Source organism: Podarcis gaigeae (genome assembly GCF_964106915.1).
Source record: "Podarcis gaigeae genome assembly, chromosome: 5".
In the NCBI taxonomy this organism is placed as follows: Eukaryota; Metazoa; Chordata; class Lepidosauria; order Squamata; family Lacertidae; genus Podarcis; species Podarcis gaigeae.
This window is the reverse complement of record NC_139681.1, coordinates 60,299,835-60,317,639: the sequence shown is the minus strand read 5'-3', so window position 1 is coordinate 60,317,639 and position 17,805 is coordinate 60,299,835. Positions and strand designations below refer to the sequence as shown.

Sequence of the window (17,805 nt, the reverse complement as noted above, 5' to 3'; positions counted from 1 at the left end):
ACCTTTAAACACAGATTTGTGTTCCCTTTAGGACACAGATACCCAAGCAATCATTTCCCCATACCAGCATGCTCAAAATCTCTTTAGTAGAGAGAAACATTATGTTGACACAAAGGAAAGGGCCTTTTCTCTGGTGGTACCACGATTTTGGAATGCCGTTCTTATATGATATTGGGATTGTACTCTATGCTGTTCTTCATTTTTCACTTTGTCTTCTTGTGCTTTGTTATGGTTATTTGCTGGTTCTAAAATATATTTATATATGTTTGCTGAATTAATCCTAGTCACACTTTTTGTACACCAATTTTAATTTTAAAAAAAGAAGTATGGAAAGTGGATTTTAGGAGGTTTTCAAGGGGTTGTGTGTGCCCCTTGAAAGCTCCATTTTCACTGTGCAACAATTTTGAGAGGGAGCACTTGGTGCGGCCCTAACTAATGTATTGTGTCTCCCCATAAGACTTCTGTGAAAAAGACTAGCAGGGCAGGGCATACCAAGGCAATACCTTAATACCTTTGATTTAACAAAGAAATTCTAACAGTTTGGGATATTCAGGTGAGGCATCTCCAGAGAAACTAATTTTCTGACAGACTTCCCTAAGTGTTCTTCTCAAGCCTAGGAATAAGATGTCTTTCTCTCCCAACTAATTTATGATGTACCCTGGTATCTGTCTACAGAATAAAGAGTTGGTAACAAATTGCTTTCCTTCCATACCCAGGAAAAACCACCACAGCAGGAGGAGACACTTTGTAATGTCACCTCTCTCAAATGTGAAGCCCTCTGGAAGGGGCAGAACCCAGAAACCTTGAAAATGTACTTAGAGAATTCAGTATAAGTCATCACTTTAGCAAAATTCTCATCTAGGGCCACCTAGGGCTCTCTTTCATTTTGTAACAAAGCTTCAAAATTAGGCTTATAGCTTCTCTGACAACTCTTGTCAAAGAGATGTAAGTTGAACACATAACCCATCTCCACTAAAATATTTCATCACATATAGAAGGGAAGCACCCCAAAGTGACTAAGGAAGTCACTTCACTTCCTCAAGTGAAGCAGTGAAATGCCAACAGTAATACTTCAAAGAAGCTGAGAATTACATATGAAAGCTTGACACGACATGAGGAATCTGTGGCCCTCCAGACTCTCTAATGTTGGACTCTCTAATGGCCAATAGCCAGGGATTATAGGAACTGTACTCCAGCACCAACAGGAGGGTCACGGGCTCCCCACCTCTGGTGTAACACCCATATCTAGTACAAACAAAATAGTACAGGGTGGAGATGGCATAGGCAAACCATTTCAAAATGAACCAATATAATGTAAATATAATGTGCTGGTCAGAAATCAGGTGTCAATTTAAACAGTACTCATACCGGGAAATGAGATGCGCCGCCTCAAGCCCACGCAGTCTAATCCTGTAGGTGTGCTCTGGGAATAGAGGTGCAACTTGAGAGGAAGGGCTTCAAAGGCCACAGGTGAAGTAATGAATGATCTCATTTTAACCTAAAGAGAAAGGTAGTAATGGGTAATTAAAGACACACTTAGCTGGGACTCCGAAAAAGCATTTACCTATTTTTAAAAAATACATACAGTGGTACCTCGGGTTAAGTACTTAATTCGTTCCAGAGGTCCATTCTTAACCTGAAACTGTTCTTAACCTGAAGCACCACTTTAGCTAATGAGGCCTCCTGCTGCTGCCGCACCGCCAGAGCACGATTTCTGTTCTCATCCTGAAGCAAAGTTCTTAACCTGAAGCACTATTTCTGGGTTAGCAGAGTCTGTAACCTGAAGTGTATGTAACCTGAGGTACAAGCGTATGTAACCTGAGGTACCACTGTATTGTATTGTCTATGTTGTTTTCAGACCCGGTATGGTTAGACAGAAAAAGGGAGAGGAAGAGCAAAGCAAAGATTCTGAAGCAAAGAAATGTTATTATAAAGAGCATAAGGAACTTTGTATGTATCAGCTGCACAATATGGGTGCTTCCAAGGTGAAGGATTAACTGAGAAACAGATCGTTCACTGATGTGGGCTTTCCAGTGGGTGCAGCTTGACCGAATGCATCTATGCTATGATTAAACAAAGAAAAAAGAGCATCTCGATAATGACAGTGCCATGTAAACAATGCCAAGATTTTGCATGAACAAGTAGCACGAATTTCATAATAAATTCCTGCCTGGAAGCATCCTAAGACTCAGTATGATGGATCTGAAAGGAAAACAATGGCACCCTGTATTAACCCAAGGGGAATAAAGCTGTATCTGATAGCTTTCATCAATAGTTTTGATTTTTTTTTAAGAACTGTAAACTCTTCAACCTACTCTCCCCATCACTAGTGAACAAATCATGATATAAGAAATGAAAGATAAGCCATTGTGTTGAGGAGTCTCAATGCACAAGTGACTGCCACATGCTGTTAGAAGTAAAGAAAGCAGCAGAATTGATTAGAGGAACAGCCTGAAGAGAGAAGACAACAGTAGAGAGATGCAGCCAGAGAGACGAAACAATATTATTTTTGGTTCCTTACTTTTAAATGATCCTCTGGGAGGTTACTTGATTCAATCTCTCTGTCTGACTGTGCCTCTTTAACAAGCTTCCTCTTCCGATTCCTTTCCATCCATGTGTCATCAAAGCTGAAACGCTTGTATAGGGGTCTGTGTCTCCTCCTCTGGGCATGTTCTTTGGCTTTCCCCTCCTGAATATGGAAGGGAAGTATCCAGGCCTTGCTCTCTATGTTTGAGAGTGAGGGTGGAGATAGTGGCATCTGAGTAGACCTCTTTCTGCAATGGAGACCCCATTTCTCACCTGGTCTCTTTTCTGGTAGGATTTGACTTTGTTGGATATTCTCCTGTTTTATAAGTAACAGGTCAAAACAAAACAAAAATGTTGTTTCTTTGTCTTTTGACTATGCTGGGCAGCTGACTATAAAGCAATCATGTTGAATCCGGAATGTCATGTTACATTTGCCCCTCTTCAAAGTAATAACATCTGTGCCTTATAAACACAACCTACTGGAACTTCTAATGATACCCAGATGTTTTAAGTGTGGACAACTCAAGCTAAATGAAACTCAATTGTGCACTGGTCTGCATAAACACGTAGTGTCAATAATCATGTTCTCATGCACACTGAGGGAAGAATCACAGTCATGTTGTCAGCACCCTTAAGTAGCTGTCAGGGACCAAAGACCCTGGCAAGTCCCACTAGCACTGCTAGTCCCAGGGTATTGTCAGATGGTGCATGAAGCCACCACTTGGTGCAGGGCTAGGGTTGGTCAGTGCCATATAAAAGTGCCAGTTACACATCTGCAAATCAGAGGGAATGCATCACCAAAAAAGAGGACAACACATCTTGAAATAATTCCTATAATTTAAATAGGAATAAAAACAACAACACATCTCATCGTAATGGGGAAGACTGCGACAAAATGTGACAAGATAACTGCTCAGTTTGCTGTCTGGGTGCTTCAAGGCCCCTGCTCTTTCATCTTAAGGTTTCTTCAAATAAAGAACTGCCCTATTTACAGGAGGACACATGACCACCCAGGCACAGTTCTAGCTGTAAATCCAAGCATGAATATCTTGCAGTACAAAAAATTGCCCCCAGAGGGCACAGTGAAATGAATACACTTCCTTACTCCAGGAGCTTTCAGATTTTTGCTTCCATACACTTGACTGGTGCAATTCAATTTCTGTCAATCTTTTTTTTTTTAGAATCCTGCCTCCTCCAGGAATGCTGAAGCATCTCCCTCTGATCACACCATTCTCTGAGACAAAGACTGTGTTCATACATGCAAGCCAGATGTATTTTTCTACTCCTTGTGATTTTTCCACATGAACCTATGTTAAGTTGGCACTACGCAAAAACACTCTATGATCTCCCCAGGCAGGTTCATTCATTACATATCTTTAGGCGTCAGATGAAAATGTTTCTCTTCAATCAGACTTTTGGCTGATTCACAGTCTATGGCCTTTTAAATGTGTCTGTGGGAGGGGGGGGGTTACTGAGGTTTTTGTTTTTGTTTAATTACACATTTTGTGTTCTCATTTTGCATTTTTATGTTGTGAACAAGTCTGTGATCTTCAGATGATGGATGGTATACTACTACTACTAAAACTACTACTAATAATAATAATAATAATAATAGAAATATAAAAATTGCCATCATGATCCCAGCACAGTGAGTCTCTGCAGCAATCATTCCTTGAAGCAAAAAAAAAAAATTGGTTGTTTTAAATTTGTGGGTTTGGTTATTTGTTTTATTTTAGTAAAATTGGCTGGCCCATCACTTTCCTTTTAGTGCTTCTTTATCCTAAGGCTAAGCTATGGGACTGCACTGCACTACAACTGCTACTGCACTAACAATGTGGCACAAACTTTGGCAGACCCATGAGACTGAAGCCGAGTAGACACCATACATTTCAAGTACATTTAAAGCATACACTTTAATCCTGAGAACTGTAGTCCATACCTCACAAAGCTACAATTACCAGCAACCTTGACAGTTCCCAGGATTCTTTGGGAGGGGTACTTTAAATGTATGGCACACATGCAGTCTGTATCTTTGCAAGAAAATGAACCTTGAAGAAAGGACCATAGCTCGGATGACATGCTTTGCATGTCAAAAGGTCCCAGGTTCAATCCTTGGTATCTCAAGTTAAAAATGATCAGGTAACAGATAACTTGAAAGTTATCATCTGAGACATTGGAGTGCTGCTGTCAATCAAAGTAAAGGGTTCTGGGCTACACGGACAGATAGGTATCTGTCCACCAGGTCAGGCTATGTTGCTGGCAGGGAAATCTTTCACATCCCACTGAAAGACAATGGTGATGTCAGCCACCATATTTTCAAATCAAACAAGATATATTTAAAATGAAGTCTGTCCCCTTGTCTGTGGTTTACATGGGCACCGCTTCTGACATAATGTTTGGGGAATCTGATTTAAAACCAGTCTCATGATGACTACATACATGTGGACTCAATTGGTTAGCCACTTAACTTCTCTGGTTTAGACTAGTTTGCAGGATGGCCTGGTCCTGCTTGCATGTAGTTCTGGAAAAGTTATTCAGATAATTACTGTAGTTCTGATACCATATGTCCCTGTGTATGCACTCGTAGATTCACTGAGTGTGACATTCTATATTCCATTTCACTGCTTAGCATATGGAAATGGGCTTTGTTTGGAATGGAAATGATTTTTAGAAAGAAATAAAAATAAATAACAATGATGCCACACTCCAAACTCTCAAAACTGAACCACATCATCACCACCACAAAGCAACTCACCTCATCTCTGATGATATCACTCACTGAAGAAGTCGTGTCCAAGCTGATTTGTGACTGGCTGCTTATCCCACTGTCCTCTCTCAGATAGTCATTATCCAACGAATGCATAGATTGCAGGAAACTAGGTCTAGGCTTCAATGTCTTTGGCCTCTCAGGTGCTTCCAAGTTGCCATCAATCACCGAGATGTTTCCAAGAGATATCATTGAAGTGGAACTTAATCTTCCAGGGTAATGGAAACCCTTGCGTTGAGAACCAGTTCGAGGACTCTGTGGCTTGGGACTCATGGGTCTACATGGCATATCTTTACGTTCATACATTGACAACTGGGGGCAAGAGGGAGTGAAGTGAGAAAATGATGACTGCAGGTCAATCGGACTAATTGGAGATTTCAACCAGAATTCTTCAAAAGATGTATCTCCATCACTGCTCATTGTTTCCCCTCTCCCATTGCAATCTAGGCTGGGCAGATATTTTATATTCAGTTCATGATTCCTCCTCTTGGTATCCATAGATAGAAAATCACCAGTCCCAGAGGAATCAGAATGTCCACCATCTGCAGATGAGCCATTAGACACACTTGATTGCATAAACTCTTGTCCATTGCAATCTTCCTGATTTTCCTTGGATGGTCTTCTAGGAAAGCTGCCAGGGATCCTGCTAGAACAAGGACTCTGCTGTGTTGGAAGAGGACTATTTAAGGCAAACCGCTTTTGGCCATCTACCTCCTTACTTTTCAGAAATGCTTTCCAAGATGTTTGGTGCAACTTGGCTTTTTCCTTTTCATTTTTCACTGAAAACTTTGGACTCTGTTCAGCATTTTCCTTCTCCAGAGATTTAGATTCAAAAAAACTTGAGAAGGATCTGTGGGCCAAGGCCAGCCGACTCCTGAATCTTTTACTCTCCGTGTTTTTGTTTCTTTTGAAGTCATTCTCAGATGAGGATTTCTTGAGTTCAGGATACTCCACAGACTCATTGTCATTATTCTCAACAGAACCTAAAACTTTCCCTTCAGAGTGCTTTCTTCTTGTCATTACGGGAGAAGAACTTGTGCTCATACCTTCCAAGAGTATCCGGCCAGAGCCAGAAGCCTTTCTCAGGCTCATTCTGTTGAGGAGTCCAGCAGGTTTCTCATAAAATAAGTCATCATCGTCCAAATATTCTGCAAGGCAACGTTCCTTGCTTTGGAAAGCAGAGCTGGGTGAACTGCTTTGAATATACTTCAAGTCATCTTCTATCTCATCCCCTTTATCGCCATCCAATGTTTCTGTCTTGGCCTTGACACTATCTTGATTTTCAGCAGACATTAGTTTAGATTTCCTGAAGGATGCCATTTTTGAAAAGGCTAAAAATTTAGACTGCTTGGAAGATTTCTCTGTGGCCCCAGCCTTATTGTTTCTCTGAACTGCCTTGTAGAAACTGCTGTTACTACCCAGGAAGTTAAACAAGTTCTCATTTAACTCCTCACTGTTTGTGCTTTCCATGGTGATATTATCTAGGCCTGTGGTGGTATTATCTTGGCTGTCAATTCTCACATTAGTGTCACAGATATCTGTGCTTGGATTCCATTGGCTGTCTCTGCTAATGCACTTTGGCTCCTCAGCAGAAAAACTCCTGTTCAGTCCTGTGCTTGGAGAACCTTCACAAAAGCCTGTTTTTCCACGTGCTGTATCACAATGTTTGGTGCCTTCCTTTTCAATAATTTGCTTACTATGGACATTATGTCCTAGGGTCTTATCACCAGCAGTGACATTCTGGCACAGGTCACTATTGCTATTTATTTCCTGTGTTCCTGCAGTGATAACACAAGTGTCTCGCTGTCTATTTTTGGTCACAGATTCATCTGCCACTGTATAGCCTCCTGGTTCAAACTGTAAGTTTACTACTTGGGCCGATTCTAAGACAGAGTCACCTTTCACTCGAGAGGGCTTGATTAGCAGCATCTCAGTATTAGTGGCAAGTGGTTCTAAGAACAAACCATTTGCATACCCCTCTTCTTTCCAGTTTTGTACAGTACTTTCCAAATTTAAATTAGTCCTAGAAGAATTGTTCTCAAGACTAGCTCCTGTATGAATTTCAGGGGCAGGCACTGAAGATAAATCAAGACCCATTGCTTCAGCTTCCTCATCACCTCCTTGGGTGGTGATGCTAACAGGGAACTCATCTTCACTGCCTGATATACCCTGTACAGGCAGAATTTCATTTCCACAACTGGGTTGTGCATTTGGAGTCTTCTGTGGTTTTGCGGTGTCCATCATGGTGATGAGAGAAGAGGCTGAGTTCTCATGTTCCAATGTCTCAGTGGTTAATTCATCCACATAGGTCTCACCATCCATCTGATTTGACAGTAGTCCTTTTTGATCAAGAGATTTAATCAAGAGAGGTTTTAACTCTGAAAGATTCTCTGATTTTTCTTCCTGGCAAATGTGATGTGGTGTTGGTGTTAGTTCAAAAGCAGAGACATCTTCACCACCACCACCACAATAAAAATCCTTCTTTTCTATTCTCGTGAGGTGCACACTTGTTATCTCTTGAATGGAAGGACATTTTAAGGCATCAGACGCCCTGCTCATGTTTTGAAGAACTGTTTCCTCTTGTTCCCCCATGACCTTTTTTCCACTTAATTTCAGAATCCCATCAAACATTCCCCAACCTAATCCAAATTCTGAATTGTTCCTTATCTCAGCTGCCCCTAGAAAGGCCTCAGTGTTTTGCGTTTCAGGGCATTTTCTCTTCATGTTCACCTCTGTGCTAACAGTGGAAGCGTGGATGTCGTAAGTATTGCCATACTTATCTGCCATGCTATAGCCACCCGGATAATTCTCTTGGGCTATAGCATCACGGCTGTCAGATTCAGAACTAGGATTCTGAAGGAACGTGTTAATTTCTATCTCACCCTCAGATTTGAACTGATCTTTTCTTAGTACTATTTTGGCATTTATATTTGCTGGTAGAGACCCCAAAGTTGAAGGAGTTTCCAGTCTGGAATGATCCTCTGAGTGATATGGCAGCTGGGATAGGGTCAAAGAATCATTCTCTAGTGTATCTGCTCTTTTTGTTGAAAGGCCAAAGATATTTGATTTATCATGCAAATTCTTACTGGTATTCCAGTGGGATCTTGTTGCCAACTGGTTCTTATTTGAGACTAGATGAGTATTAAGAAGTGATTTTTCAATACCTGTCTCTTTTTCCATCTTGAAGGACTTCTGTGGGCAGTCACCAAATCTTTCTAAATTGCCCCTTACCTTTTCATAATCCGACATTCCTAGGGGTAATCTGGAGCATGACCAACTTAATTTATCAGCCATGCAAATACAGTCACTGGCATGTTCCCTGACCTCTCGGGCACTTATGTTTCCTGGTGAACTGTGCCATGATTTCATTTCTACAATCTCTGGCTTCGTAGGTGGCACCAGAAATGTAGATTTTATACATGGTAAACCCGTGGCCTTCAGCTTTGTGTCACACAAGAGTGCATCTACAGGTTTCTGACCGTCAATACCATTCTTCCTATTGCACTTGGTGTTCAGTATATATTCCTGTTTATACCTAACTTTGGATGATTCACAGTTTCTCTTACAAGTTCTGTTTGTTTCTAAGTGAATATTAGGCAGACTGCATCTTGAAACAGCTTCTGAGTGGGCAGGAGGATGTTCAGTCTCAAGGGAAGTCAATGAGTTTTCAGAGTTTGCTCTGAGACAAGCAAACACTGATCGTTCTGTATTTTTATTACCTTTGCCAACAGCACCTTCAGCTAGATTTTTTGAGCAGATATGCAGGTGTGGCTCTCTGTCAACAGATTTTGCCTCCACTACCAATGAGGCCTCTGTCTGTGATGCAAGGTCTTCTTTACTAATGTTAAACCCTGTGCAGGTAATACTGTAAGGTAACACTTTCTCATTTCCATTGATCTCTTCTGTTTTTGAGTCTGTTGCCTGTACTTCCAATTCACCTTTGCCAGGTGCTATGTGCAAAGATGAAGACAATTCCCCTGCTTCCTTATGCATGCATCCCAGATGTCTTGCACACTCAGCCTTGGAGGGAGCTTTTTCTAGTTTTCCTTCAGCATACTTCTGCCATGGTTCCTCTAGTTCTGCAGAAAGGCAGAATGAACTCAGGCTGGTTTCTCTTGTTACATCACTGGCAAAAGACTCCGAGTCTGATGCACTTTCATAAGGCTCTGTCTTGATGTCTGACAGGGATTCACTCTGATGTGACTGGGTCTCAAAATAATCTTCATCAGTTTCTTGGCCTGATCCACGAATCTCCAGCTCTAACGTACTTGGGACCGAAGAACTCCGGTCTTCTTCAGACTCTCCTTCACTTGTGCAATTTTCTACTGGCTCTGGGGCCTAAAAAGAAAGAGAAAAGAATCTATCAAAGATGGAAACCCACAACAAAATGGTTACTATGGAGAGAACTACTAATCCACAGACTTTGATTTGTATTTGGATGATATGAAGAGGTAATCTTGTATGATGTGGCGGGGTAACTTCAGGCCTGGGGTCCAAATTTGGCCCTCTATCTGACCGTTGGAATTCTCCCCAGGCCATACACTCTCTTTGGACATTGAAAGATTAGTCTTTCATATTTCCAGAATAATACATAATCTTGCCCAGACTCTAAATGTTAAAGCAAGTTTCTACCTCTCATAGCTGCATGTGAAAATGCGGGGGGTCGGGTCTCTGCAGCTTAGGATAGGGCATAATGCAGCTCCTGTCTCCCAGTGTAGCACTATTCAAATTGTATCAGATTTAAATGCACAATGGCACAGCTACATTAAAATGCCTTCAAATTCTTACTTTTATATATAAAGTGCTTTCTGGGTTGTTGGCATCTGTCTGTCTCAAGAAACCAATGGAGTGCGCCTCTGGGGGTGAAGTCAAACCACTACATTAGCAGCTTTCCTGGTATGTAAAAGCATTTCTAAACCACTTAATATTTTTACACTCTCTTTTTTTTTTAAATGATTTTTATTCAATTTTTAAAACACATAATTAAAAGACAAACACATCACAAAACACAAACAAACATAAGCAAAACAACCAAAAATAAATTCATAATCTTATTTTCTTGTAACTTCTTTCAGTCGACTTCCCCATACCTCCCTTTCGCTGCATCCTTATTTTAAACAATAATTTTTAGCAACCCTTTAATCAATTTATCCATTTAGTTCCTTTTCATTAAATTCCCATAAATTTATTGGTTACAGCTGTAGTTCTCTGCTTCTTACCCCTTGACATCTTAACACTCCTCAATTTTACAACAGTTTTTAAGATATATTTTAAATTTCTTCCAATCTTCTTCCACTGCCTCTTTCCCCTGGTCACGAATTCTGCCGGTCATCTCTGCCAGTCCCATGAAGTCAATCACCTTTGTCTGCCACTCTTCCAGAGTAGGTAGTTCTTGCATCTTCCAATACTTTGCCAGAAGAATTCTTGCTGCTGTAGTAGCATACATAAAGAAAATCCTATCCTTCTTTGGCACCAATTGGCCAACCATGCCCAGGAGGAAAGCCTCTGGTTTCTTAGTAAATGTCCATTTAAGGACTTTCTTAATTTCATTATAGATCATTTCCCAGAATACTTTCACCCTCGGGCAGGTCCACCATAGGTGATAGAAGGTACCTTCATTCTCCTTACATTTCCAACATTTATTATTGGGCAGATGATAAATTTTTGCAAGCTTGACTGGGGCCATGTACCACCTGTAGATCATTTTCATTATATTTTCTTTTAAGGCATTACATGCCGTGAACTTAACACCACTGGTCCATAACTGTTCCCAGTCAACGAACATAATGTCATGACCGATATCTTGTGCCCATTTAATCATAGCTGGTTTCACCGTTTCCTCCTGTGTATTCCATTTAAGCAGCAAATTATACATTCTTGACAGATTCTTAGTATTGGGTTCTAACAGTTCTGTTTCTAACTTTGACCTCTCCTTCTGAAATCCTATTTTCCTGTCCTCTTTAAATGTCTCATTTATCTGGTGGTAATGCAGCCAGTCTCGAACTTTGGACTTTAGTTTTTCATAACTCTGAAGCTTAACCCTTTCACCTTCATATTCTAAGATTTCACAATATTTTGGCCATTTAGGATCCATATTAAGTTTTTTCACCCCCTTAGCTTCCATTGGTGACAACCACCTGGGAGTTTTACTTTCCAATAGGTCTTTGTATCTGCTCCAAACATTATATAATGCTTTTCTAACAATATGGTTTTTAAAACCTTTGTACACCATTGCCTTGTTATACCATAAGTATGCATGCCAACCAAAACTATTATCATATCCTTCCAAATCCAAAATGTCTGTGTTCTCAAGAAGTAGCCAATCTTTCAGCCAGCAGAAAGCTGCTGCTTCGTAATATAATCTTAAGTCCGGCAGGGCAAACCCCCCTCTATCTTTTGCATCAGTTAAAATCTTAAACTTTATTCTGGGCTTTTTGCCCTGCCAGACAAATTTTGATATATCTTTCTGCCACCTCTTGAAACAATCCATCTTGTCCAGAATTTGTAAGGTCTGAAACAAAAATAACATTCTAGGCAGTACATTCATCTTAATAGTAGCAATTCGACCTAACAAGGACAGTTTCAACCTTGACCATGTTTCTAAATCTTTCTTTACTTCTGACCAACATTTTTCATAATTGTCTTTAAATAAATTCACATTCTTAGATGTTATGTTTACCCCCAGGTATTTCACTTTTTTCGTTATTTCCAAACCTGTTTCACTCTGAAACCTCTCTCTTTCTTCCATTGTTAAATTTTTCTCCAAAACCTTTGTTTTCTGTTTGTTCAATTTAAATCCTGCTACTTGACCAAATATTTCAATTAGTTCTAACACTCTTTTGTACTAGTGTCTGGGTGTTGCAAAGTCAAAACTAGGTCATCTGCAAATGCTCTTAATTTGTAGTGTCTGGCTCCGACCTGAACTCCTTTAACCAACTGGTCCCTTCTAATCATATTTAACAAAACCTCCAGGACTGATATAAAAAGCAGGGGGGATATTGGGCAACCCTGTCGTGTACCTTTTTCTATAGATATTTCTTCCGTTACCACATTGTTTACAATTAACTTTGCTTTTTGTTCCGAATATATTGCACCTATACCGTTTTCAAAACCTTGGCCTACCCCCATCCCTTGGAGATTCTTTTTCATAAAGCTCCAACAAATATTGTCAAAGGCTTTCTCCGCATCCACAAAAATCAAAACCGCCTTTCTGTTAATGTCAACTTCCAATAACTCCAAAATGTCTATAATGTTCCTCACATTGTCTGACATATGTCTCCCTGGGAGAAAGCCAGTTTGGTCTTTATGAATCTCCCCTATCAACACTCTCTTCAGCCTTTTAATATTTTTACACTCTCTAGGCAGTGTACACTATAAATATGCATTTTATCCCCAGTGCAATTTTTTTTGTGATATCCAATCTTAGCAATATTCAGTGTAGACCAAGTGAAATCAATAGTCTTCACTTAATTCCACTGATTTCAAAGGGTCTACTTTGTGTATGACTAATATTGGATATGCTTTTAAACTAGTGAACACAGATGATCTTGTATGTATTAAAAGAAATATATTTTAACTTGTCTGATGGTTCCTAAAATGTGGGAACTTAATTTGAATTATGGAATGAACATATGTTTTCCTATTCCTACAAGCAGACAAGTTCATAAAAATGTGCATTACTTATTGCTAGCCATCATTTCATGCTACAGAAAAACATAGCCTCTTGGGACTTCTCCTAGGGGTGTGACATTTCTAGTACTCAAATGTTAGGAGTGATTCTCTCTGAGAGCACAAAAGCATTAACATTTGAATAAACACAATGTGGGTCAACATGCCATCAGTGCAAAAATGCAAAAGAGTTGATTTTATGCTTCCTGCTTTCAAGAAGAGACTGTGCCGGTCTAAGGAGAGAGAATTCTAAAGCGTAGCTGCCACAACACTAGAGGCCCAGTTCCTTCATTGCGTGGAATGAACCTCCCGATAAAATGATATCTGCAGGAGGACCTCACCTACAGAGAACTGCGAGCGATTGGCTGTGTAAGTGATCCCAAGTTGTATAAGGCATTATACATAAAAAAAACCCAGCACTCTGAACTTAGTCTGGTAGCTGATTAGCAGCCAAAGAAATTCTTTCAACAGTGGAGTTGCATGTTGGTGATATTCTGCCTCAGTGAGCAGTCGAGCCACAGCATTTTGCAACAGCTACAGCTTCCAAACCTCAAGAGCAGTCCTAAGTAGAGCACACTGCAATAATCCAGCCTGCACATGGTGGTGGCCAGGCTATTGTGGTCCATCACTACCATGGTTTTGTTTCCTTCCCATGGGCCTAGCCAAGGGGAGGCAGCTGCCCCCCTAAAGTAAAACAATAGAAATACTTAACTGACCAATCACATCAGTTCTATCCCCCCCCAACAAAAGTCCTGACCTCCCTAACAAAGTCCTGCCCCCTCCAACAAAAATCCTGGCTACGCCCATGTTCCTTCCCCACTACCCTCACCTCAGTGGAATATATGCTTAGTATGCAAGGGCTCTCTTTAAGGATAACATCTTGCGCTGTAGCCTCTGGACCTCCTTGGCCCCATAGGAGATGCAGAACCCACTTTTATTATTTATTAAATTTGTACACAGCCCTTCATCCATAGGTCTCAGGGCAATTCATAGCATAAAAATGCAAGATAAAAATACAAAATACACAATAAAAACACGAACAAGAACAAAACAAATCACATTCCACATAGTAAGCTGGTATCACTTGGTTTGGATGTTTCTCTGAATTTCCTTATTCTACAGCAAACATTTCTATTTTTATCTTTATAAGCAGCATGGTGAAAAATCACTTAATCTAGCTGATGAACCACTGAACATTCATCGCTCAGCACACAGTAAGAAATGTCTTTGTCATGTTTACACCAGTGTTACAGATGGGACCTATGCAAAGAAGGAAGAGAGATGAATGTCTCCCAAAACTCTGGGGGCAGGAAGTGAGCACATACTATGGAAAAACTGGTGTACATGTTCCTTTGGAGGAAACACCAGTGAAAGTGCGCCAAACATGTGTATCAGCCCCAAGAGGGCATCTGTTCCTTTAATAAGCACCAAGAAAGAAGAGTTTCATTGGGTGCAGCATTTTCCCTTCAGTGCTAAAGTGGAAAAAGAAGCCACGCTTTATTGAAACTTTGCTTCTGTGCAGCACTTACAGAGGCCCTCACAGGATTTGGACCTGATAAGGATTAAGGATTTTACAATCTCCTTTTCCCGCTCTCTTGGCTTTTCCACTACTACCACTCTGAAGATTTGTTTCAAGGAGGAAGAAGCTGGCAGTTGCCTTGGAAACTGGGATGTTCTGTAACTCAGAAGTGATGGGGGGCATAAAGCAGTTCCTAAGCAGCCACCAAGAGTTTCTTCGCCTCCATCTGCTTCAGTCACTGTTGAAGAACGACCCTGTGGAAAGGGAAATGGTAGCCTCTGGCAACACTGAGCCACAAATACTCAAGCACCAAGGAGAAAGCACAGGCACACAACCCCTCTTCATATCAGTCATTGAAAGAACACACTAACAAAATCACATGAGATGGGCAGCATTTGACTTTTTAGCAAGGCCACCCAGAGCAGGACAATATACAAGAAGAACCTGTCTGGTCACGCCTGCATTTGATGATCCTTCCACATGAATGATGTACCGAGAAAAGCAGTTTCTTCCTCAGCTACTGGCTTGTTTGCAGTCTTGACTTTCTCAATGCAAGCAAGGAGTAGGTGTAAGTGATTCAGTCATGCAGCCTCCACAAATTCCAGACTTCAGCATCATCTCGTAGGGCAGGAGGTTCCAAAGACTGTCACACAATCAACAGCCCAGTTTTTATTTGACAAGAATTAGTGGGTGGGGGGCAAAAATAACCAAACACTGCTGTACATCATATATTGATCAACTAGATTCATGCCACGTATCTGGCACTCACAGTTTCAAGGAAAGGAAAGAACAGATTTTTTTTAAAAAATCAGCTCTTGCAGGGAGGAAAAAAGATGAGAAATAGGATAGCCACAGTGCAACAAGAAATACTGTTGTCAAAGCAGCATACTGAAAAGCAACTTCTAATGGAAATGTCTAAAGCTATAATCATTCCTGACCACTGGTCCTGTTAGCTGGGATGATGGGAGTTGTAGTCCCAAAACATCTGGAGGGCCTAGTTTGCCTATGCCTGCTATAATCCTACATGCATTGAACTGAGCAGGAAGTTGACAAGCTTGTAGTGCAGTTTGATTTCCAATACAACAGTAAGCAAAGCTCAGGAACTGAAATTTTCTTAAAAGTTGTACTTGTAATCAGATACATTCTGAAGCGCTAAAGTAAAATTTCACATCTTTTGGCTTTTCATCACTTTCTTTGACATTTTTTCCTAGAAATGCTAGGGGGTTTGTTGCCTTTCATAGGTAGAAGAATCACTGAAGTGACAGGAGAAGCTGTATGTACCAAGTATCTTCATGGTACACAACTACATAAAGCACTATTGCTAACTCCATGTCAAGAGCTGACAACACAAGTGACTGATCAGGAAGAGGATAGGAAACCTGTGGGTCTCCAAAAATTGTTAGACTACACCTTCCATCATCCCTGACCAATAGTCATGCTAGCTGAAACTGATGATACTTGGGAGTCCAGCAACATCTGGTGGACCACAGGTTCCCCAATTCTGTTTATATAATCTTCTCACACTGAAGAACAGAAGAAGACCCTAGTGTGTCATGCCCATGACCCATTGAGTCCAACATCCTGTTCTCACAGTGGCCAAACACATGCCCATAGGAAGCCAGCAAGCAGGACCCAAGCACACTTCCCACTAGTACCATTATCTCATCCTATTAGTTATCTTTTATAAACAAAATACATTAGGAAACAAATCCTAAAACAAGTTCAAACGTTAGAAGAACTGAGGATCAACAAGATTAGCTTTTTTAAAAGCAGATGTTGAGAGGGGAGTGGATTTGCCCATTTACCACAAAATTCTGGAAACAAATTATATGATGAATAAATAAATTATTGGATGTTCTTCTTCCTGCAGATCTTAAAATTATATGATCAATTTATCTGAATAATGTAAAACAGGAAGGATTGTTTTGTATATAGTCCTCAGCTAAAATGTTGATAACAAAGCTCTGAAAATAAAATAACTCATCCATCAGTGATCAATTAAAGTCTGTGAAATCGCAAACACAATGAATCTATAAGACAACATTTTTAAAAGGGTTGATAGCAAATTTGAAAGAGCAAAAATCCTTAGCCAAACTATTACACAACTCTAGAATGATAAAACTGCTAGTAATCTCTTGCTTTGTAAATTCTTTGAGTTTTAGCAAATTTATTTTACATGCTTTTCTCTGTGGTAAAAATGATAATAGAACACACAAGTGCATCATTGATGCTTTTCAGAACATACCATCTTGCCTGGAACCTTAGATAGCTTCACACTGTGACAATGCTGGAAATTGTGAGTTTTCTTTCTGCCCAGGTGGCATTTAGTTCCATGTGAAGGCATCACTTTTTCTTTCCTTTGGTACAAAGATCCATAATTCTTACAGCCCTTCTTTTCCCCATTCTTATTGTCAATGATTTGACGCTCCCATTGCTCTATTGCCGCTGTTATCTTATTGGGTGCTGTTTTAAATGCCGCCTCCATTTGTGACCCCAGCTCCACAGCCTTCGCCAGAGTTAGAGAATCTATTTGCAAAAATAGGGTCTCCCTAATTCGCCAGTCTTCTGCTTTCTCAATCAGCTGGTCAAGCACCAGCTCATCCTGCAAAGGCCCAAAATCACAGCCTGATGCCAAATCCAACAGTGCAGAGGCAAAACTCATAAAGGTCTCCCCAGGAAGTTGCTCCCGCTGCCGGAAACAGAGCCTCTGGATTCTCTTGAAAACACTTTGCCTTGGTGTGAAGTCTTCCTGGAACTCATCAATAGTCTCAAATAATGCAATGGAGCCCAGCTTTGTCTTCTGATTTCCCCAACCAAAACGGTAGGGAAGTTGGTCCTCCATGTTCTCCCATCCAAATAAACACATGAAGAATTCAAGAGCATTTAGTCCATGTGACTAGGACTTCTCCCCGCTAACGTTTGGGGGAAAATAATAGAAGAAAGAAAGTATACGAGTCCACCATCTTCCAGTCACGGCAATGTAACTGATAGTAAACACACCACTTTGCTTTTCTAATTAGCAGGTAGGCTTAGTCAGCCGAGTCACATTCAGACTCTTCCCCATAAACTGACCTGACCTGTAATTTGTCATCTCGACATCTCCGCCTTTTAATTTCATTGTTTCCTGAATATTGTTCGTGGGCATAAAAATCATTAAAAGTACTTATTAGTGCTTATGAACTCAGAATACTACATTGCCTCAGATTTTCTGGCATCAGAGGCAGATAGCATCCCTCATTCAATCCCAGGTAGACAGAAAACTCATAGTAAAACAATTTCCAGATGCCAAGAGAAATAAACTGGACACAGCAAAGCCTAAAGGACC

General features: G+C 40.5%; 1 protein-coding gene across 7 annotated transcripts in view; it reads right to left on the bottom strand.

Moving 5' to 3' along the window:
- ARHGEF4 (Rho guanine nucleotide exchange factor 4) overlaps positions 1 to 17,805 on the bottom strand; it is a 155,364-nt gene that overhangs the window by 91,931 nt on the left and 45,628 nt on the right. For 4 of the 7 annotated variants that reach the window (XM_083741634.1, XM_083741635.1, XM_083741636.1 and 1 more), the window contains 3 exons: positions 5,282 to 9,631; positions 2,522 to 2,842; positions 1,369 to 1,498 (listed from right to left, as the gene is read on the bottom strand). In XM_083741634.1, the coding sequence (XP_083597760.1) occupies positions 1,369 to 1,498; positions 2,522 to 2,842; positions 5,282 to 9,631 (4,801 nt within the window). Of the gene's footprint in view, positions 1 to 1,368; positions 1,499 to 2,521; positions 2,843 to 5,281; positions 9,632 to 16,725; positions 17,435 to 17,805 lie in introns of those variants that run through there. The other 3 variants (XM_083741632.1, XM_083741633.1, XM_083741637.1) reach the window with 3 other exon arrangements.